Source organism: Buceros rhinoceros, unplaced genomic scaffold (genome assembly GCF_000710305.1).
Source record: "Buceros rhinoceros silvestris isolate BGI_N320 unplaced genomic scaffold, ASM71030v1 scaffold6094, whole genome shotgun sequence".
NCBI lineage: Eukaryota > Metazoa > Chordata > Aves > Bucerotiformes > Bucerotidae > Buceros > Buceros rhinoceros.
The window spans coordinates 52,189-74,928 of NW_010409959.1; the positions used below are offsets into that span (position 1 = coordinate 52,189).

The window sequence follows — 22,740 nt, forward strand, 5'->3', positions numbered from 1 at the left end:
AGGAAGACTTAATCCAGTTTCATGAAATGGTTGTGATCAAACCCTGATCTAACACAATATTTTAAACTTCCCATACTCTTTAATTTTTAAGGGCTCAAGAAGGATTTCAGTTTCTAAGCTTTCAACATACACCATTTCAAGTGCATCAAAATTAATTTTAAAGAAAAATGAAAACAGACAAAAGGAAAAAACCTAGCCCCTTCCAGTAAGAAACTACCCACAACACCAAACTGAAATGCCCAATATGTATTTCTGTTTCCTCTAGAGATTTCCTTTGCTGTATTTTGCTGTTTTATGAACAACAAACTATTTTAAGCATCTAAATTGCCACATGATTCACACTGATGATAAAAGCCAGCAGAACACATCTGAACTTTGCACACATCCATCTCCTCTTGTTTTTCATGGTTTAGAACTGCCCTAATGTATTTACACAGGTTAGGCAGCTTAGAAAGGTGGAACACAGGAAACCTTTGGGCTAAGATCAACACAATTAAAATTCACAGTAATATACCAAAAAAAAAAAAAATCACAAGCTACCACAAAAAATCCAAAAGAACTGTTCCGTAAACCCTTTAAATAGCAAAATTTTGTTGTTGAAAATGTAATTAAACGCAATTTTTTCAGCTACTAAAAAAGACTTCTATTACAAATTTTTCTTCATGTTTCAGAAGATAGGTTTGGCAAAACGACAATCTAGACATCTAGAATATGGTCTTACATGTGACATTTCATGCTTTGAAGTAAACCATGCTCCTAAGAATCCACCTTCTTCAGAAAGGTATTTTACAAAGTGCGAGAGAAAATGCAGTCAATTAGAAACTCCCATCGTGCCCACGGTTCTAAAACCCCAATTACAACATGACAAATAGCTGGATGATTTTATGTAATTTCAGGGAGTTTAAGCCACAGTTTTATCTACTTAGAGATCTATAAAAAGAAAAAATGTTTTAAGTGGTCCACATAGCACATAGAAAATATTAAGGTAATTAATAAAAAATATGGATAACAGTTAAACAAGCTACCTTGAGGGTGGCAAAAAAAAAATTATTATTCGTTTAAATCTGCGATACTGATATTTGACTGAAAAAGATGCTTTCTAATATCATTAAAATCCTCTGTAGCTTGCTTAAATACAGGCAGAAGACGGTTAAAATGTGGTCTAACCAATTCTTAAAATTCTTTAAGACCATTTAAAAAGAGTAAAACTTTCACAAAATGTGTTTTATATTCACATGATTTTAGTAATGTCTTTTCTTCATTAGTAAATTACTCAGACCAGGAAAGTGAGGTAATGTGCAACAGGCAGCTACACAAGGAGATGTTTAATTTGCTACTTTCACTTTCACTATTAGTAGTTTTTAATTTGATGGGTAAAGAATGTCAGTTGGATGTGACATCTCCAAGTTTAAACTAAAATAGTAATTTTAGGAAATACAAGCATACAAACAGTATGACAATTCTACGTCTATCTTCTCAAAATCCCACTAAGTACCTAGCCACTTGTAGTCACCTTCTCATCCTTGAAAATCCAAGTCTACATTAGTATATCCATCATAATCAGATTAGATTATTATGTACAGACTCCATTTTTTCAGACTAAAATAACACCTCCAGACAAAAAGGGGCGCAGAACAACCTAATAAAAGACTCAAAGCCACACAGTTAAGGGATCACTAAGGCCCTTGCCTGTGTGACACCTGTGGCTCACCCTTTATTTAGGTAAAGGACCTGCCGGTGCTAAAGGTGCTCATGCACACCTCAGAGATGCCAGACAGGAACAAGTGTTTGCTTGCTGTCCTAAATGTTATAACTGACATTTATATTAATCCAGTCAGCATATAGGTATGCAGAAGGAACTGGCAACTTAGAATGTTGTGAAGGCAGGGAGGAAGCCAACCATTGTACTCTAGGGCTGGCACTTCTCTCGCCCCACTAAATGGTGCCAAATTCACAGACCAAAGCAAATGTGCAGCTCAGCCAGTGACAATGCAGCCTTTCCACAAAATTTCATCAGTATGTTTTAATGTCATTCTCAAAGACACTCTCTGAAAGGTCAGTGGTACAGCTACACTTAAACAAGTCCTTGATCTGCTGACCCTCCAACAGTGAAACAATTACACTTCTTGATCCTAGTGATTTTCTAATGCAATTTGCTAGCAAGCAGGTGGGCTTCAACAGCATGTCTAAAAGCTTTATGAAACTAAGCAGCTTAAAAATAAAGTCAAATTTAACCTGTCCCGAAGTGTTTATAGAATTGATACAAGCACCTACTTGTAGAATTACCTTCCACAAGCACCTGCTGGTTAGCAGAAACCATGGACCAGTGACACCTCTTCTCCTGTTCCAGAAGAGGCACCTCAGTCACAACCTGCCATCAAGGGCATCTTATCACTTACAGCTTCTCCAAGCATTAGTCATGTGAGCTTTTGTGAGATTTTCCAAATCAGGTGTATGTATCATGGCAGAATCAAAATTCACACAGGACAATGCAGCCTCTTCCAAGCACAAGAAAAGGAGAAAAGTTCGAAATTCGAAACAATTCTCCTTTGGAAGACTCCAGCATTTCCATTTTTATGTTTGGATTGTATTATTCCATAGGGAGAAGGGCTGTAGGGTCACATGGGCGACAATTAAAGCAAGAAAAGTGAAAATTTCTTAGGACTGGGTTTCCCTTTCTATATGTCCAGAGCACATCAATAAACTGAAGCAACACCAAATGGTACTCTGAGCATCTTAACTATCTGAGCAGCCCCATAGACAAAGTGTTCCAGGTGCTGCTGATGCTACCAAATCTTTAACATTAAAAACAACCTTTCCCATCCCAGCTTGACCATGCTGCACCAGGGAAGAAACATATGTACGCACTATGTGCTTATGCTGACACAGATTGAAGAGTGTGTCCGAACACAAGCTCCATTCAGATATAAAAGTGTGGGTGGCCATTTCAGAGTTTCCCATGGCAACAATTAGTTATGGGCCCACATTAGCACAAGTCCTGGCCTGTTGGAAGAAAAGCAGTTTCCGTAAGTAGGCAGATTTATGCAGAATACAAATATGTGCTGGAAGAAACTTCAGTGTTTTCTCTGCTTGTTGGTGGTGTCTCCTACCCTCCACAGCCACCCTTCCTGGGCCTTGGTGGGGGAGGTAGCCCGCCAACTCTGTCAGCGCTGGAAGAAGTGATATATTTTTCTATTGTTTCGCTCTGCACAATAAATGCAGTGCTGTTGACAGAGCATATTGCACAACCACAGCAATTTCATCACTATAACATCTGATCAACTTGAACCAATTAAGGAGCTTATCCTTAAAGTGCATTCTCACTTTACAGCTGGGGAACTGGAACACAGGAATTAATCAATTTTCCAGTGACACAGAGGAATTTCTGTGGCACAGCCAGATGCTGAAAGCTTGGTTCAGACCGAAGTCATTATTACAGAACTATTACTCTTCCAGGAGTCACGGGGATGTTGCCTACTTTGGGACAAGTAAGCGGCTTTGGAGGCTCACCCATCCATGTCTGTCATGCCTCTGCCTCACCTGAAGGGCTCAGGTGTGTGACCCCTCTGCCTTTCTGCTGAGACCCATGATCGGTACGGCTGTTAGTGACCACCCAGGTTATCTGGTGCACATTTCCTCCAGGAAACAATAAAAATTTCACACCCATTGTGTGGGAAACATTTACTAATAAAAAAACCCCAAAAAACCCTCAAAACACCCAAACCAATCTTAATCAGTAAAACATCTTGGCACTGAAATAAATACTTGAGAACTCAGAACATCCTAAGCGCTCCACACAGCAGCTCCTCTGACACATCCCACATGTTGGGCTGCAAGGATTTGAGTATGCCAGTTCCGTTTCTCCTAGTGACATGTCCATCCTGTAGCCACCCCAAATATGGAACAATTTTTATTCCTTATCTATGGCCCTGATTTAAAGGAAGGAGAACTTCTTATGCGTTTTTGTAAAAATCGTGTCTTTCTAATGTGCTGCATTTAAAAGCATTGGCACACTATGTTAACAATCAGGAAATGCTATGGGATTTCCCCACCTATGTAAGAAGTCAGGGCAGCTCATCTCTAATAGAGGTACGATGGATTCAGGGCTTTTCTAAAAGTAATTTGTTAGACTTTTCATAAACTTTTCATGATGGGATTCCCACAGGCAAGTAGAGCATACAGACACCCTTTCTCTTTAAATCCAGGAATCCTACGAATGCACACCATACTTTATTTCTATTGTTTCCCACTCCTGTTCTTAAAGATTGTTAAGAATGATATAATAAGTCTAATATTCTACTTCCCTTAGCAATAGCTATGACTTTGGGAAAAATAATGCTGTTTCTAGAAAGCCAGTGCTTTTTTTTTCCCAAGACAGGTGTCTTGGGATTACTGGAGATCTTACTTGCATTTCACACGTCTTTGCAATTTGCTGAGATTTAAAACCCATGAAGTGCAAAACACTGTCATGGTCATAACTCATTTCAAGGGGATATAATGAAATTAAATAGCAAGACTTTTAACTGTTGACACTTCTCTAAATAAGTAGAGAACAGAGCCTTATTCTCTTAAGAAAAATTGTGCTTTTGGCTTAACACACCAGAAGAAAAAACACGCTGCATTTCAGTGGTAACAAGATCTCACAACCGAAAACATCATTTAGCAATAATTTACAATCAAGTCTTCTGTTACAAAGTTGGACAACACAGACCAAATGCTAGCTCTGATAGATGTAATCCTTGCACAGTCTTTCCTGTAACTAGGACTGCTACTTGAGTCTATTGTCTAGATAAACTGGCGTAGCAGAATATCAAGCCTGCTGTACCGGGGGGGATAAGATAACATGTCAGACTGGGAGCTCTGCAAGGAGAATATATTTATTTTGAGATGGTCAGCTCTTCTGGAAGGAAGCCCTCACCTCCTGCAGAACACCAACTGGAAGCTGTCAATCACTTATCTCAATAAAACATTCACAAGGTCTCACCACATGCAAACGTGCCAGATTCTGTAACGCATGTTCCTCCTGGTAAAAAACAAATGTTTCCTGACTTGGGAGGAAAGAACAGGCAATCCAGAGAAAAACCTACTTTGAACAACAAGCAGTGTTCGTGGCCTTGGAAAACTAGGTAATATCAGCCGGGTATTTCAGGCAACCAGATTAAATTCTGCTGGTTTTGTCTTTCTTACCTCTCTTAACATAAAGTGTCGGTCAGGAGGGTTCTGCAATAGTCATGTCTCAGTAAAGTCTTTTTGTAGATGAGGATGTAACTCTACTTAACTGGCTTGGCCAGGAACGGGAGGTTAAACTGTCTCAGACATGACAGCCTGATTACCTGAAAAGCTGTCAGTGAAACCATTCAAGAGCAATGTCTTGCCTTCTATAAAGTATGACATAATCCAGCCAGGACTTTAATTTAGTTCTCAAAAGCCCTAGGTGAGTTGAACAGCATGTGTCATGAGTAAGAGGAGATACCTTGGGTTTTTCTGATTAACTTCTACAGCTTCCTGCTGTGCAAATGCTACAGTCAGAAAGGCAAGATAATACGTTATTGATCTCACATCCATTTCATGACTTGTGGAGCTGCCCCAGATATGTTTAGCCTGTGAAAGTGGCTTGATAGATCTTCGCAGCATGTCAAGCTGAGCTCTGGAGCCAAGTGGAGGCATCCTTGGATAGCAATTTCTGACTAAAAGAGACGAGGCAGTTACATTCAAAGCTAACCAAACTAGTCAGCAAGACCAGACATCTCTACATATCCACTGAAGAACACACTGGAGAATGAAGCAGTTCACTAGAAAATAAATTCTGTTGTTTATGTACACACACCAACATTTTTAATAAACCATTCACACTTCCTTTGCCCTGTGAAATAAATGGGCTTAATTAAGCATTGGAGAATAATCAGAGTAGTGACTTATACTTCAAAACACCTTGCTGGGATGAACCCCAAATACCAACACCTATCCTAAGACAGAAAACGCTTCTGAAATACATTCCACCCTCAACCATTTCTGGTGTAGAAGCCCTTTAAAGCAGACACTAAGAACTTAAAAGACATTTATTTTCCTTGCCAAACCAAGAACCACTAATAATTTCCATTCCTTTAATAATTACTTTTAACTTGCAGAAAAACAGCTCACTGCAAGCAAAGATCAACCTGGGATATATACAAGTGGATTAAAACAAACGGTTTGAATTAAATCCTGTAACAGTAACTATAGTAGACATCAGCATTTTCTCTGAAGTAATTATATTGAGTTGTTTGATCATTAAAAGCAAGTAATAAATAGGCCATGTTAAAATTTAGAAGTTATGACCTACGTTTGCTTCTCCAACTTGCAATTTCCAGTTCAAAGTCAAATTATGACATTATTCTTTGTTTTGTGCCCCTGTGATGAAGAGACAGAACACAAATTTGAAGGGTATAATGACATTACTTTACTTAGTACATGTTCTGGTTTAAGATTTAACATTTATTAGACGCTAACAGGTTTTCCCGTTTTACAGTAGCCATAGGTGGCAAACACTAAGTGCCTTTTAAAATAAACATGATGCTCATGTTTACCAGCCAGGCATGTAATTGTTCTGGTTATTTTGTCCTTACAAAGAAGAAAAACCAGAGGGTTCTAGCAGATAGGGATTCAGGGGTAAACTCTTGATCCAAGTGAGTTTTCAAATTTCCTTCTAAAGTTTCTGTCTCATCGCTGAAGTCCCCAGCTAAGACTACACATTGCCGGGGGAATAATAAACAAATACAATCCCAGACCAAATACAGAATAAACATAGTTCCTTTCAGCATGTTTCTCTGAATATGTCCTGGGATAGCCCACAAAAGACACACTTCTTGGTCTGGGTGGATCTTTCATGGTTCCCCAGCCAGACTGTGCTTCATCATTCCAGCAGTGCAGTGGTGAGTGTTCACATGAACAGACACGGGGCTCCAGCAGCCCCTGGAGGACTCCTGCCCACTCACATCTTTCTCTTTCACTTCCTTGACACCATGCAGGACTGCACTGGTTTCTGTTCTGTCTCACCACAGAGCTTTCCAAGCAGAAGGAATCTTGTCAATTTAATTTCTGCTTGTACAGTCTGTAGAAGGGAAATATCCTTGGATGTTTCTGCTGTGTGAGCTGATCATCTGTTCCTTTGTTTCTCCTTTGACGAAATTTTAAGCCATGGAAATCCTTCCATTTTACCCTGCCACTTTTTTAAGGAACCTTTGCTACGCTGTTGTATCAAAGACTCTATGAAAATCCACACTGTAGGGACTGAAGATCCATTTTCTTTGTGTGTGTTGAAATCTTTTTTTTTTTTGAGTCAGTGGCTATGGGTGACAGACGTTGTCTTTTGAAAGAAAACGATTTACACAGACTCCCAAACAGATCATACTTATTGATTCATTTTCCAATATATGCTTCTTTCCAAGTTCCTTCCAACTTCCTTGCACAGAGAACAAACTTTCTGATGTGCAATTTCCTTGAGTCCTTTTTTAAAATTGGTGTCAGATTTGCTACACCCTACTTCCTTGATGCCAAGTTTGATACAAGTGATAAATTTCCACCTACACAATATTTAACAGTTTCCCGCTGCATTCTTTGAAACTCCCAGGAAAATTTCCTTGACCAACTCAATGAGAATGAAACACAGGGCTGAACTGACATTATGCATGGCTCTTCAGATAATATAACAACTTTATCAGGCTATCTTATGGCTATTCTACAACCCTTAGCACAAAATTACCTATTTTGTAAAAGAGTTTCAATTATCTGTAAAAAATAATCCTGAACTTCAGGAAAAAGAAAGTCTTCACTGCATTACGCAAGAAGAATTCAAAATGCCTAGCAGGGTGACAGTTTTCTAGAAGTTCCACAGAAAACTAACCATTGCTATTACTACTTAATTTCACAGCATGCTTCTGTCTTAAGTACCAGGACTTCTACCAGATTCAGAAGCTAGAGAGTCCTTACTGGAAGTCCGTAGCTCTGCCGCTCATCAACAGCATCATACCTAGGCTATTCTTCTTCTATAGTTCATTCTAAACATCTCTCTAGTAGCAGAGAGTGGAAACAGCCCATGCCAAGTATTTTTATTCCCCAGGGGTCCCTTGCCAGAGCCTTCTTGTGGAGGGCCACACAACAGCCAAGCTCTCCAGCACTATCTCATTCCCATCCCCCTTTCCATCACACTCAGAAGTAGCTAATCACCTAGGTAAAAGTGCTCTGCTGGAGTGTAACAGGGAAGATGGGGGCGGACCAGCCAAGGCTGGAAACAAGCAACTGGTGGACTCTCTGTGGCCCAACTAACCACGAATTCTGCAATGCTGGACCCATCCCTTCTCCAAATGGTGGCTCCAGTTCCTGAAACACCCAAATGTGCTGGAAGTGCTGCTGCAGCCCTGAGAATCATCTGTTTCTACTGAGAATGGTGATGACACAAAGCATTCAGAGTACCTCTGTGTGATTCAAGGAAGGTATTCTGTGAACTCCTACTCTAAAATGTTTCTCTTTCACTTCTCACCCCTTGGAACAGCTGAAGAGAACACACAGGTGTGCCAAAATACCACAGAGGTGCAAACAACGCTCCCTCAATTTATACTGGTAGAAATCAATTCTCAGTCACACATTTATTCTATTTCCAGTCTGATCCCAACTGGCACTTTTAAGCACAGCATGGAAAAGTGCAACATTGCAGACAGACTCTTGATTCTAAAAATCTCTTGTATTTTAAATCAGGCAGTGCAAGTTACTGCACAGTTACTGCATCATTGTTTAAATTAATGAAAAAATATTACCACTTCCCATGGACATTTCACTGTATGCTATAAATGAGCAGTAAGTAGAGTTTCTTTTTTCCTGTTACAGATAGGTGGTATTGAAAGCAATTTTCTTTGTGTGGCTTCACTGCATGGAATGATTCACTGTAACTCATGCGATATATGGCTTAGTGTTTATTTGCTTGAGATACTTTTCCTTCCCCTGATGCACACTCAGTTTATTATCTGAGTTCATTTGGCTAGTGCAGTACAAACTGTTTAAATAGTTCACATAAAATATACTGCTACATTAAAAATACCAAACCAGGAGTTAAAACAAAATTAGGAATTTTCTATTTGTTAGCTTCTTAGTGGTAACAAACTGCTGTGCATATTTGTGCATCGTCTCCATCATCTGACCTTCCTATTTAAATACATGGTCTTAATTGCACAAATGGGCAAAAGTTTATGTTTCAAACTGGCCTCGCTGCTTCTCCTCCAAAAAGCAAGCCAAAAGTGGCCACTGTCAGCCAGCAGTTTTGGGTGCAGCTCAGCTCTGGTAAAGGAGGAACAGTAGGTGTGCTGGTGACTTGGCTGCCGTCCGTAGGTCTGTTTGGGAGATGGAAGGCATACACTGGGATTACAGGCTTTGCAGCTGAGAGGCAGAAAGACTAACTTCTGACTGTACCTGGCACTCTCTACAGAGTTGTGCTTAATTCTTGCAAATAACCTCAAAACCCAACAATCAGAGGACAACAAATTGTCATTGTGTTCAAAGAGAGAAGAAAGTATGATGGCAACTAAAGAGCATTGAAGGAAATACAAACAATAACAGGAACGTTAGAGACAGCTGGATGGAATGGCAATGGTACATACGCTATTTTGCAGGGTGTCTGACTAGAAACCGATTGTTCATTGTTTTTGGCAGGCTTGTGGTGAAGATATCCTAAGTCTTGGAAGTTTTCAGTAAATGCTGAAGTCACAGATGTGGTTTGGAGGAAAGGACAAAGATAAGTCTCTGGCATCCCAGGTTAGCATTTGAACTATCGGATCTACTCAGTAACAAGCCTGAATCCAGATTTTTAGGGGCATAAGTTAAGGCTACTATACCTGAAAACTTAAGCACTGTTTTTATTTTCTGTGTTTTCTTACAAAATATAGGCCTGTCTAGAATTCATTTCCAGCATGTGTCTTCTACTCTTAAAAATCCCAAATACCTTCCTGTTAAAACACCACATAAGCTCCTAACACAGGAGAAAGACAAGGTGAAATCCTTTCTTCTGAATGTGAGAGCATAGCTGCTGCTGCACTGGCACAGAGAAATGGCTTATCTGAAATATACGCTACTGGCTAGGAAGCAAGAGAGGTAAAAGTAATTCAGAAATGCACAGACTCAAGTCTTTCCCTCGGATTTTTCTGCTAGCCATCAATGCTATGACTAATGGCAATGGAAGGTGATGATGGAAATACTACTTTGCTCTCTTCCAAAATGAATCTTCCCTCCAGCTGAAATGGCTTAGCCAGATCAGAGTGGTGTACACTTACACTTCTCTGTGCCAGGCTTTCTGAGGCTGCCTCCCGGAATGGCTCTATAGCAACTTCTACATAATGGAACATATTTCTTGCTCAGAAACACTTACACTTCTGGAAAAAAGGCAACTATTCTAAAGGCTCTGCGTGCAGATAAAAGTTTTAAATCCACATTCTCAGCAGTTCTGCTCCAGTCCACATAAACCAGTATGCCCTAAGCTGATCACAGTTTTGAGCTTTTCAGGTTTTACTGCCAGCTCTGCTTTGGCTTGTGTTCTGTACTTAGATAACTGCATATAATTGAGAAAGGCCATAGCAAAGACACACCAAATAGAAGAATGGAGAGTAGAAAATACCCACAATGAACAAATGACTAACAACTATATTATGGCACTACTATTTACCAAGAGAAGGCAAGAGAGTTTGCAGCTTAAGCTAAGGAAGATCCTGCTCTTTCCCATTGTCTTTTGTCATGTTCTACAAGATTAGGATTGTTATATATGCAATCATGTCTAGTATTCCTGATCATCAAAAAAAATCCAGTAAAAATAAAAGAATACCCTTCACATGTGAGAAATGGCTTGTTACTACACTGACTGCAATCTATAAAATTTGAGTTCACCTAAATCACAAAACATGTTTTCAGCCAAGACCTCACACACCCATTGATCTTTTTTTCTGAGTTTCAAGACAAGCAACCAAGCCCCTGGTATCTCCTGACTCCATGAACAGATGGACGAATTTCCCCTTCTCAGCAGAGAATATGTTGTAATTCAAAGGCACCTTCCTGTTTAGACTAAAAATTCCTCTATGTATCACAAAAGTCAAATCCAGCTGTTATCCTGTCAATCCAGTGAGAAGACCCCTCACCTTTGCTGTAGCAGATGACCTACAGCACGTGGCTGAGCAGCTGTGACACCTCCCAGAAGAAAGCATACAGAATTATGCATATCCAAACAATAAGTGACTGAGGTTCAGTTCAAAATGAAGGCATCTGTATTTACCTCTCTCTTTGCAAGCCAGGGCAAAATCCAGTTGCCTAAACATCAGACTGCCTAGGGTATTCTGTCTGCCTTCCAGCCTCTGCTTCAAAAGACACAGATGTCCTATCTACAAGACTCATGCAGATTTTTTGGGTACCTAGAGGATATACATGATTCACACACAGATTAATTTCATCCTTAGGTGCCCAACCTCCCAATAGTCAGTGGACAGCTAGTCAATACAGTCCCTGGAATAAAGAATAGCAGATGGAGTTGATTTAATTATCTGAAAACAGATATTCAGGTACACGTGAGATGTCTGGCCTAAAGCTTTTTATAAAGCTCTTTAAGCTTCTGGCCATTCCAGGATGATGCAGATGTCCTGCAGGTCCTGTGTCATTGCTGTGAGTCCCATGCAGATGTCTTGGATGCCCAGGAGTGTCTTTTATGACACCAGAGCTCTGTGCATGGGTTATGAATTCAATTTACAGCTCTAATTGGGAGCTTTGATATCCAGTGCAAATCTGTACTCAGATGGTTTAAATCTGGATATGTAATGCACACAAAGCATCCAAGTACAGTAAGTGAGAGACACCAGCATAAGGAAAGGACATTTTGATGGAAGTAAAAATTAGATGCATCTCAAAAGGGAAAATAATCCTACTTCTTACATTAAAGTGAGGAAAATATAACATTTGAGCATAACAGCATCATACAATAATGAAAAAATGTTGTGATGGAAAAACATAAATACATTTCTAAAATCAGATTAGATAAAATGAACAATAAATTCAGGTTTGTAGCTCTTAAAATTATCATTGTACAAAAATGGTTCACTCAAAAATATTAATATGTTAAATACAAATGAATCTCAAACCAGCTTCAGAGGATGAATTAACATAGCTGTAATAGTCTGGAACAAACTTTGATCTGGTATAAAAGAATGACAAAAGACATTTCCCACTTCTTTTCACTAGGAAGAAATTAGTTTTGGAACTGCTTGAGCTTATGTATTGTTTTATTAACTGGGACTAACTCCCAGTTTATTTCTCTATGTCCTTATGTGACCTACATTCATCAGCTGTAGAGAAGGAACAAGCAGACAAAATTTGTTTTGGTTCTTAAACATTTTGTTATCTGTGTCTGGGGCAATTCCTCTCAACTACTTCTGACGTCAGCAGGTATAGTAAACCAAAACACCTAGGTGTATGCTAGATATGTATTTGAAACACCACAGTTACATTAACGTAAACCTCTCAAACACAGAAAGTGTATATGTACACAAATATAAGCTCTTATTTTTCTCTTGAATGACAATTAATATTGCACAGACACAGATGATCTAGTCACAAAGCTGTACTCTTTCTTGTTCATGTACCTAATTAACTTAAACTTCAAAATCCCATGATTTCCCCATCTTCAAAGCACCAAAGTGTTAAGTTCCGTTGACTTAACAAAAATGTCTTAATTAGCTGTGAAAACCGGCCTTATGTTTTCCAGTCTCTAGAGCACAAAACTAATTTACTTATGGTAATTACACACCTATTAGAAATTATCTTCCTCTTATTGAAGCCTTTACACATTCTTTCAACCACTGCCTCTGTTCTGCCTTTACCGTTGTACAGCAGGCAGGCACCTTGAGCACACAGCATGTAGGTCAGTCAGGAGGCTGCAAGTCCCAGACCTGCTCAGCTCTGAATTATCCTTGAAGACCTGGTGCAGTAGACATGGTTGGTCACATTTAGCATTGCCATCTCAGAGACAGCAGGCACCCCTGTCACCTCACAGCCTCAGTTTAAGGAGCTCGCAAGCCAAGCTCTTTGCAAAAGGAGAGCACAAAAATGAGCTAAATAAACGGAAAGCTTCCAGCAGAACTTGGCACCAGCCTGGAGAAGCAAATAGGTGACTATATGTCCAATACCTGATCTTGAATGCTGTGCAGTTGCCTGGCCAGCTGCTGGCCTCACATCCCCTCATTCAGGAGGAAACACATATGGGATTTCTCTGTGTGCCAAGGGTGGATCCAGCCCCATGGCACGGAGCCAGCTCAAAGCACAGGCTCTTGTAAGTCCAAATGTAAGCTTCACTTATTCTCAAGATATGAAAGCCTTCCACGTACAAGTCAGTATTCCACTGCCTCAGTAATGTGCTTTGGTGCAAGATGAGCAAGTATGTGTCATTTTTTAATGTCTTGCCAGAAGAAATACAATTACTGAAGCAGATTTTTTTAGGGAACCACGACACCGTGGATCCAGTCCCTCAAGCAATATATCAGATATGACACAGGTGCAGAGTGAATCTAGTTAAGCTTATAGGAAGGCCTTAGCAAGACTGTGCTGGGCAGAGCTCTGCAAGATTGTGAGGATTCATTACCTGAGTGGGGTTGGACGATCACAAGAATTTTCACATTCACATGCGGGGAAAAAAAGAACAAACCAGCTAATAAACAGATCTCATCTAATACTGTCTCCTAAATCATGCAGGAATGGCAAATGGACGTTCTCTCACGCTGTTATCTCAAATACACCTGTTTGACTTACACTTTCTTGTCTGGCTTTCTCAGCTGAGCATTTCCCCTACTCAGAATAAAAGTGTTACAGCATTAGAAGCAGCTTAGTTGATAGGAATTTATTCTCAGGTCAACAAAGCTCCATTCCCTTCACACACACAATTATTTAATAATGCAACAAATCAGGATGTATAGATTTCATATGGTGGCTTGGATTTAAGCACAGAAACACAACTAAAAACTTTGTTTTTTGATTCTGAAGATAAGCTTATGGAAGTAACTATTTCATCAGTATAGACGAAGTCACTACTTTGTGATGTGGTGGTTAAATTTTATTTGTAACACAGATTTTTACTTAACTTAGGACATCTGGACCACATCTCATCTGCCCAGTATCAAAAAATTCTCACGTACTTATAAACCTCAAGAGAGAAATCAGTTGGCCCAGTAGACTGCATCTGGGCAGGGATTATTTTTGTCTAATGAGTGAATGTACTGTAAAATGCAGACACTGGGGGAGAAGGATCAAGTGAGGACACATTCATTTTTGTCCTACTGACCATTCTGCACAAGGCAATGAATAGTAGCTGGTACTTGTATCATATTTCACTGTGAAATACTGACTGTCCACACTTCAGCACAACCAGAGGAATTTGTGAACTTTATTTCGGTTCATAGGTTCAACTACAGAGATTGGTACAAAAAGGGGGAATGATTCCCATCAGAAAATTTGTCTTCTTTTAACCAAATCAGAAGACAGAGAAGGATTCAAAACATGTTAAATAAAGGCTATAAATCATAAATAAATCACTTCAATTCTAACATGAAAATAAACATTTCACTACCCCGCACTTCTTAAATAGAGACACATTTCCCATGGGACATGTAGGTAGCAGAATTGAAGTACTGCTGCAAGCAGGAAATCAAAGCAGGGAATGGAAGTGAAAAATTGATTCATTCAACGCTTTCAATGGTCAGATAGAGTAGGAACTCAGACCAAATTTGGTATGGGTTGAAGAAAAAGCCAGGGAAAAGAGGATCTTATTGATTCTCTTCCTGACAACACAGAGGACAAACATCTGAGCCATACACACAGAAGTAAATAAATAGAAAGTTGTGTTTTCCCTTTTTTTAATAAACAATTAACTTTGTTGAAAAATTCTCTGAAATATGATAATTTGTGTTCTAATTATATCTTATTTCAGCTTAATGTCTCCATTAACAGTAAAGCACTTCTGCAAATATGGATATCTACATATTTTAAGTATGCAACTCCAAGAAAATACAGAACTGTAGCATGGCAAAGGAGGATGACTATACCTTTAAACTATAGGACATTATGACTACAAGCAACTATACCATAGCCCTTTGGTTTAGTACCGTATTCTAAAACCAGCACTAGAAAGGCTAATGAAACATGGCTTGCAAATCTGTAGGTATTTAATTTGCATTCAGTAACACCTCAGTATGGAGCTAAGGAAAAAAAAAAAAAGACATTGAAAGATGTCAGAAATTTTCATTAAAATTTTTTTCAGTTTATTTACAGTTTGTTGCATAGGCTGTTTCCAGCTCACTTTTTCCAAAATTTCTCATCAAACTGGTCTCTCTGAATTTCTCTGCTAACGCTGATTTTGGCTAGGAGGTCAGGAGGGCCACCAGCTTTCGGAGCTGCCCTTCTGCAGCTGCTCTGTAGTTCTGGGAGAAGTGGCGACACGTTTGCATAAAACTAGTGATTATGGAAAACTGTTACTGCTCTCTCCAAAGGCCAGAGCAAGACAGAGCAGATCAGGTTAATGCATTTGTTTACACAAGCAAATAACAATCAGTATAAGTAGATCAGTCTGACACAATGTAAAATTCCCACTGGAGTTAATGGGAAATTTTTGTTCTAAATGAGTAAAAGACTAGTCCCAGAGGACCCACCAGGGCTGGACCAGGCCGCCGGCTAAAGCAGAAATGGTTCTAAGCATCAGAGAAAGAGAAAAAGCATCAGAGAAAGCTCAGTTGGACCAAGTACTTTCCAGACTGGCATTCAGTTCACAAAGATGGAAGAATTGAGGTGAGTAAGGATAAGAAGAACTGTGGAAAGAAAGCCAGAGGTACCTTCAGTTGATGTGAACCTTGGGCAGATCTGCTGAGTCATGAATGCATGATGTGCGTTCAGAGATTCTCCTGACTAAAAAAGCTTCTGCTGGCTACCCACAGCCAGTTGGCTGGTTGAGGATACATGTTCATTTCAAATCCCTTTTATAACCTCTACCTAAGAATTTCTTATGAAACTTTTTCACATTGGCCTCAGACCCAAAGTGTAAAGTCTTAAAATGCTTCCTTTGTAATTCTAAGTAATTCTACACTCAACATAACAATATACTTAAAAGACTTGTTATGGAAAAAACGCACCAGTTTCTATGAAATATTAACCCCATGTAATTCTTTCATAACTTCAGCATCTAAGTAAAGAAAATCCAGGTACCTAACACCAACGTTGATCCAGCCTGTCCACAAATCACACATTTAATGTTGTGTATGAAATTCACCGTCCTTTTGCAACACGTCTCAATCTCATTCACCATCTATCTTTACAATGAGATTAACTGATGTATTTTTCACATTCCATATTATGTACCCAGGTAACTGCATTCAAGTAAATTGCTTAGTCCTGACACATATAATATAAAAATACTCTTTATATAAAGCTATACACACAGGTACACACTATATGTACACACACAAAGGCACAGAAAAACAGTAAGAAAACCAGTAAAACTTACCATCACTTGCAGAAAGTGAGTCATTTGCACAGAGCAGTGCCAGAGTAAACAGCAGATGCCGAAGATCCATACCTCTAACTCTGTAATAAAAAAAAGACAATAGGAAAGTTTCTTTATAAACTAATATTTCTAACTTATATTACATGACATTTAAACTATTATCTAGTTCTATTGAATTTCTGATTGGATTTAAACCAGAAGTGTATTTAGTTTATGGTTTATTGTCTCATAAAGTCGTACATCATCTTGCAGTTCAGGACAAATAGTAAATAACTTTTTTACAAGAGAACTAGCTTAAGGGTTTCTAGTTAATTTAATATAGAAGTGAAAAAAATTAAGTGCTGTCAATCTTTAGCCTTCTTCCAGAGAGTAGCTGCATTCTCTCCATACCAGACTTCGGAGGATGGATTCCAATGACTAGCCTAAATATGAAAGTGGGAGAAGAACAGTCTCTCTTTCAGGTAACAAAGAGATTATGACCCTCCTTCCAGCTTATCCTCCCCTGCAGCTGTATTCATCTTTGCATGCCATGTATAAGCCTTCCCAAGTCTTTCCATACAGTAAAGCTGAGAGGAGTGATGCAGTTTAATAAGCCAGGCCCCACACCAGAAAATGAAATGGCTGTTGGCAGTGAAACACCAGCTTACTACCTACAACCACTGCCTGTGGCAGACAGCATGCCAGGAGTAGAGAGGGCAGCAGAAGCTGTGGGGCTGCAAGAATGAGATTAACCTGGGATGATGCTCTGGCTTGTTTCCCACTGGCACGCTTCACAACCCTGAGCACCTGCCTCAGTGCCTCTGCCATGCTGGAAACTTCTTTCTGTTTGCGTCATTTCTGAGAAATCACCTTCCAAGGGACCCGAATACATCCACATAACCTCTGCCTTTGCAGACTCCAAGCATACAAACTTTTACAACCCAAGCATAACCCAACAAGCCTTTACAACCTACCCCCTAAAAGCATTCTTCACCTTCTCCCTAATTCATCTGTGCCACACAAACACAGCCTGCAACCCATCACACAATCCTGTTTGAGGGACACTGCTTTCCTCTGTCCATTATCACCAGCACCTGGTAACAACGGGGAAGGGCAGAAGCTGGGCTACACTGGACTTGCAGGCAGTGCAGCCTTCTGCACAAAACTGTACCGCGCTCCGCTCAAGAGGTCTCCATACGTAGTAAGGGGAAAACATACGTAACAGGGATTACTATCTGACCGTTCTCAACCATGCCAGTGGAGCACAGAGATTACTGAAGACCTTCAAAACAAAAGCTACAAAAGAAACACAAATGCTGAAACGAGAGTGAGACATCAGTTTCTCACTCTGTGGTACAAAACTGCCAAGAAAACTGACACCCCAGCTCAGTGAGGCAGTGGAGAGAGAGATAAGAGACTAATAGCTCCACTTTCACGTTTGACTGTAAACTGGTATGACAAACAGTGATTCTGCACTGGAGTGTTTTCAGTTAGGCATTTTCCTCCTTCATCTACAGGAGATTAAACTACAAGTGTTCAAACAGCCAACCCCACTAATGAGTAACAATCTCTAAGTGAGTGTTAGCGATTAACCTGCTGTCAAATCCGGGTTTCAAAAGCTAGTCAGTTTCTTAGCAGACTTAGCAAAGCTTGAATTTAATCAGAAACTGTAAACACAAGAACATCGAGTATGTAAATCCATAGGAACACTGAAATTGAAAGATAATTCCCTTCTTCATGTTCTTACAACAAGAATAACACTACAGAAAAAAAAAACAATTAACAACTCCAGATTTCTCATTCATGCTGTTATACAAAACTTGAAAGTCAGAAAGTATTTCTCACACCTTCATTAACACAACTGCTCAATAATTCTTGAGTTTCAGGCTCAGTACAGGAGGCCCATTCCAACCCTCTAGGCAAGGAGAGTCTAACCCAGAGCTGCAAAGGCAAGCCAGGAGGTGCTCTCACACTAATGCAGGGATGCCCAGCTGCACCACCCAGGCACCCTGCGGCCAGGATGAATGGGCATGGGGCAACTGCACAGAGAGAAGAGCTGGGGGAACTCCAGGAACTTGTCAGGCACCAGGGTGATTTCCCCTGGCCACATGGACACAGATCTCTCCAAAGGTGACTCTCCTGTTCCCAAGTAGACAAGGAGGACAGAAATGGTATGGTGAGGTTGGAGGTGCATTAGTGGCATTTGGGGCAGCGGAGAGAGAGGCAGCCTGGGGAGCAGGACCAGGAGCAGCGAAGGCTGCAGCTGCTGGAGTGCACAGGGCTGGGAAAAAGTTCATAAGCAAATCACAGGCCAACAACACGCCTACTCTCAGAGAGGAGCTACACTGGCACAGCATGAGGTTCCTCTGAGATCAGCTATGTTTCCAGCTAGCTCAATTGCTCCCCTGCTCCACCTGTACTCTTGTTTAAAGGATTCTTACTGTCTCTTGTTAACAAATCTACAGAAGCGTTTCTCTGTATTTGTCAGTTCCTCTCCTCTTACACGATTTCTACCCTGTTGAATTGCCTTGCCTTCCCTTTAATCCTTCCACCTTCTCCCCAAAGCTTTCTCTTTCACAGGCCTGAGCACAATGCCACTTCATTTACAACCTTCCTGCTCTCTCCCTGTCACAATACTCAGACATTCTATGCTGTCTCTAAATTCACACTTCCCTTTTCTCCCATGCCCACCACACTCTGGCAATCTTCCTACCACTCTTCTCCAAGTTTTCCTTCTTCTTCCTGCCTATTAACAGCCACAAGAAAACCCAGTTCTCCTGTGAGAAAAAATGTCATCGACAGAGTCAGTCATACAGAGCACATCTCTGAACACCAGTTCTTCTTCACAATCACACCAAATAACTCCATGGTGGGACCAGGATCAGCCTCCACATGCAGCTGTCACAGCACAGCTATTCCCTCCATCCCTGCACTATGACCTGCAGCCATCTCAGCTTCCTCCCAGGAAGAGTCGTTTGGCAGCTGGAACACCATCTCAGGAGCCTGGAAATACATCCCAGAGGTCAACAGTCATGCTGAACTTCAATAAGGTCTTACTGCTGCATATGAAAACAATCCCATTCCAGCAATGCTCTTCCTCTGGCACTGGCAGACTCGTTTATGTTCATGCAGTGAACTCCAGTTCATTGCATGAACAATTGTTCCAGTTAAAATTAGTCCATAAATACTTGTTTGCTGACCGGGTTTATCAGGATCTTCACAAAGATGCAGGCCAGGAGCAGCGCTGGGGCAGTACTGGCATGGGACTGAGCAGCCAGGGTGGAGGGGAGGACACAGTCATTCCTCCAGCAGCAGCTACTACTTGTTTAAGAACAATTCTATAATATTGGGAAAGTCCCTGCCACAGACCTTGACTAAAACACCTACCTCTCTGAAAGTGGGCACAGGATTAATTTGGATTCCTAAACCTCAAAGGTGATCAAAATTGCTGCTTAATCCCTTGCCTTTTTGCTAGTAAAATGCAGTATAGAAACAAATGTTGCTGCTTCTGTGGATTCTCACAAACACCATCTTAGCAAGGCAAAGCAACAGTGTCTCTGCTCTGTCTAAATCCACATGACTCATCCATCCAGAGAAGTTGCACGTGGAAGAATAATCCAACTGTGTACTCTGAACATGCCCAATATGGAGAAGACTGAGCTCAGAAATGGTAACTGCTCTCATTTCAAAACACAGATGGGCCTTGCTTCACCCTTTGTACAACAGTCTCTGGAAAGGGTCTCCCTCGAGGTCAAGCCCAGAGCCTTTGGGACAGGGCTCATACTCAAGGTCGCTCCCAGGCAAAAGGAGCTCTGCAAGGGGTGTGAGGCACCATGGACTACATGACCTCTCTGCGTTTAGCACATGTACCAAGAGCTCTGCTGGGCTGCGGGTATGGCTACCACTTCTAGAGGTATCAGAGGCGAAAAGAAAGGTCATGGCTACAGTCTTGTGGCAGAAAATACGGTGCAAAGCAGGATCTGCCTCATCATGCTACAGTTTTTGGTGGTACAGAATAAAATTTCTGATATAAGAGCCATCTGAAGTATCATCTGCTCCACCATCAGAAAGCTACTGCCTTGCAGAAAATTCTTACAAATCTGTCTTGTAACCACACACTGCTGTTCCTCTAAGACACTCTTGCAAGCTGTCAGCAAGAACAGCATTGTTCAGAGGCTGCAGTGTTAACCTCACAAGAGACAACCTCTCTGTCAGCTTTAGGACAAAACTGACCTATTACAATCCAGTAATACCTGCCTCCCAACACCTACCCCTGTATGTGTATGCAAAATAAATGCCACTAATAAAGGCCCTGTTATTTAACAGAAAAATATTTCAGTGCCTCTAATATACACTGATAATAGTCTGTTCCTTACCCAGCTCCAGCAGTTTGTAAGAATGAAGAGAGCTAAAACCAGAAGAAAAATTTACAGCAGCTGACTGTCCTCCAGCCAGCTGAAACTTGACCACAGGAACATTTGGCCAGAGGTCAGCTCGGGCTAATTGCTTCAGTACAAAAAGGGCGCCAGGAGTTATAAAAAGGATGAAAAAAAATTCTTTGCCCTTTTCTTTAGTGATGTTGGAGTAAGGTCAGTCACAAGCAAATTTAAACACATCGCTACAGTAGGACATGAACATAGTCAGCATAAACAGGCATAACTGGGTTAAGAAAATCCCTGAGACAAGAAATAGTTTAGTCACAGAATTAAAGTGGTTTGCAACTACTCTTGTCAGGTAACAATGTTAACACTTGAAGTAAACCATAAGGAGTTTTGCTTATAAACAAGCAAGATCTTTACGTTCAGATAGCTCCTGAAACTGAAAGGGCCTGAAGGACGAAGAAGGACATTAACTTCATTAAACTGTGCCTATGAGGGGACCTCTGCTTTTGCCATCTCCATTGACTCACTGTACTCCAAATATGAGTCCGTAGCCTCCTCCTGTTTAGCATCGCTTGCTAAAGCAGCACATAAGCAGCTAGTCCAGAACCAAAGGTTACCTCTCTGCTGCAAAACAAATCACAAAATTGAGTGAAGGATTAATCTGAGGAGCTCTTCTGTACATTGCCATGTTTCATCATTCCATCAGGTCACAAACCAGCAAGGACACAAGAGCGTGCAATGCAGATGAATACACATCGATACATCCACCACCAAGTAAGATCAAGCGATGAAAAGAGAATATAACTCCAGGCTCTCCACGTCGTCCTGAACCTTGTTTGTGCAAACATCATGTACGCACCCTTGTAGAATTTTTCTTTATTTTTCACTGTGAGGATATTCCTTACAAGCTATCCTATGGCAAGATTAGTGACACCCGCAGCAAATCTTCTTTCTGTGCTTGCATAAAACCATTCACACAGGTTTGACTAATCATGCATAGCTGAAATCGCTTTTCCTGCTTACCTTCATTCTCCCAGCAACAACACGATAGAGTCATTCTGCAGATGGAACGAGTTACAGCCAGTCAACCCAACCTGAAAACTGCCATGGACCTAAAAACTTCTTCCCTTGCTTGCTGATGCTACAGCTTGATTGAGTCATTAGCAGCACTTGGATGGACACCTGTTTTTATAGAACCTTTGTCAGGGCTACGTACTCAGCCGTGTTAAGAAACAGAAACAACACACTGTCACAACTGATATGAGTAACACACCATCTACCTAGTGTGTGGGGTTATCTGGGATATGAAAAGAATAAGGAATAATACCACAGAAGCAGAAATTATATACTGCAAATTGCAAAAAATAAAATCTCATAAAGGGCACATTTCTGAAAAGAAAAACAAAAAGCCTAACAACAAAAGGCAGCATCACTGGAAAAGAATGAAGGATTCTGACATAAAGCTGTATTTATTATGCATGATTTGGTGCAAATTTGAGGGTTATTAAAATGTACATCATTATGACAAACTAAGAGTACAGAACAGAAGCAATTTTATGTTATCAATTAGAGCTCTATCTAAGCTAAATATAACAGTTTCACGTGTTAAAACTGAAAATGGACTCTATTAAAATAATTGCTCAATTTAGGTTTAGAAAAACTGATTATTGTTTTTCCTACACAAACTTTAGATTTTGGAATAGAGACTATATGAAAGCTTCATTGCAACATCAAATTTATTTGTATCTCCACTGTAATAGACACCTTCAGTACTTGAAGCAGGGCTGATTTCTTTCTCCCACAGGTAGATGTGACAGATACTGACCCTTTTTT

The 22,740-nt window shown here is 40.4% G+C and overlaps 1 protein-coding gene across 1 annotated transcript in view; it reads right to left on the reverse strand.

The window, feature by feature from the left end:
• GHR (growth hormone receptor) overlaps positions 1 to 16,616 on the reverse strand; it is a 62,816-nt gene extending 46,200 nt beyond the window's left edge. Inside the window, exon 1 of the mRNA XM_010135418.1 lies at positions 16,547 to 16,616. Coding sequence (XP_010133720.1) covers positions 16,547 to 16,616 — 70 coding nt within the window. The remainder of the gene's footprint in view (positions 1 to 16,546) is intronic.
• Between the last annotated feature and the right edge of the window lie 6,124 nt (positions 16,617 to 22,740).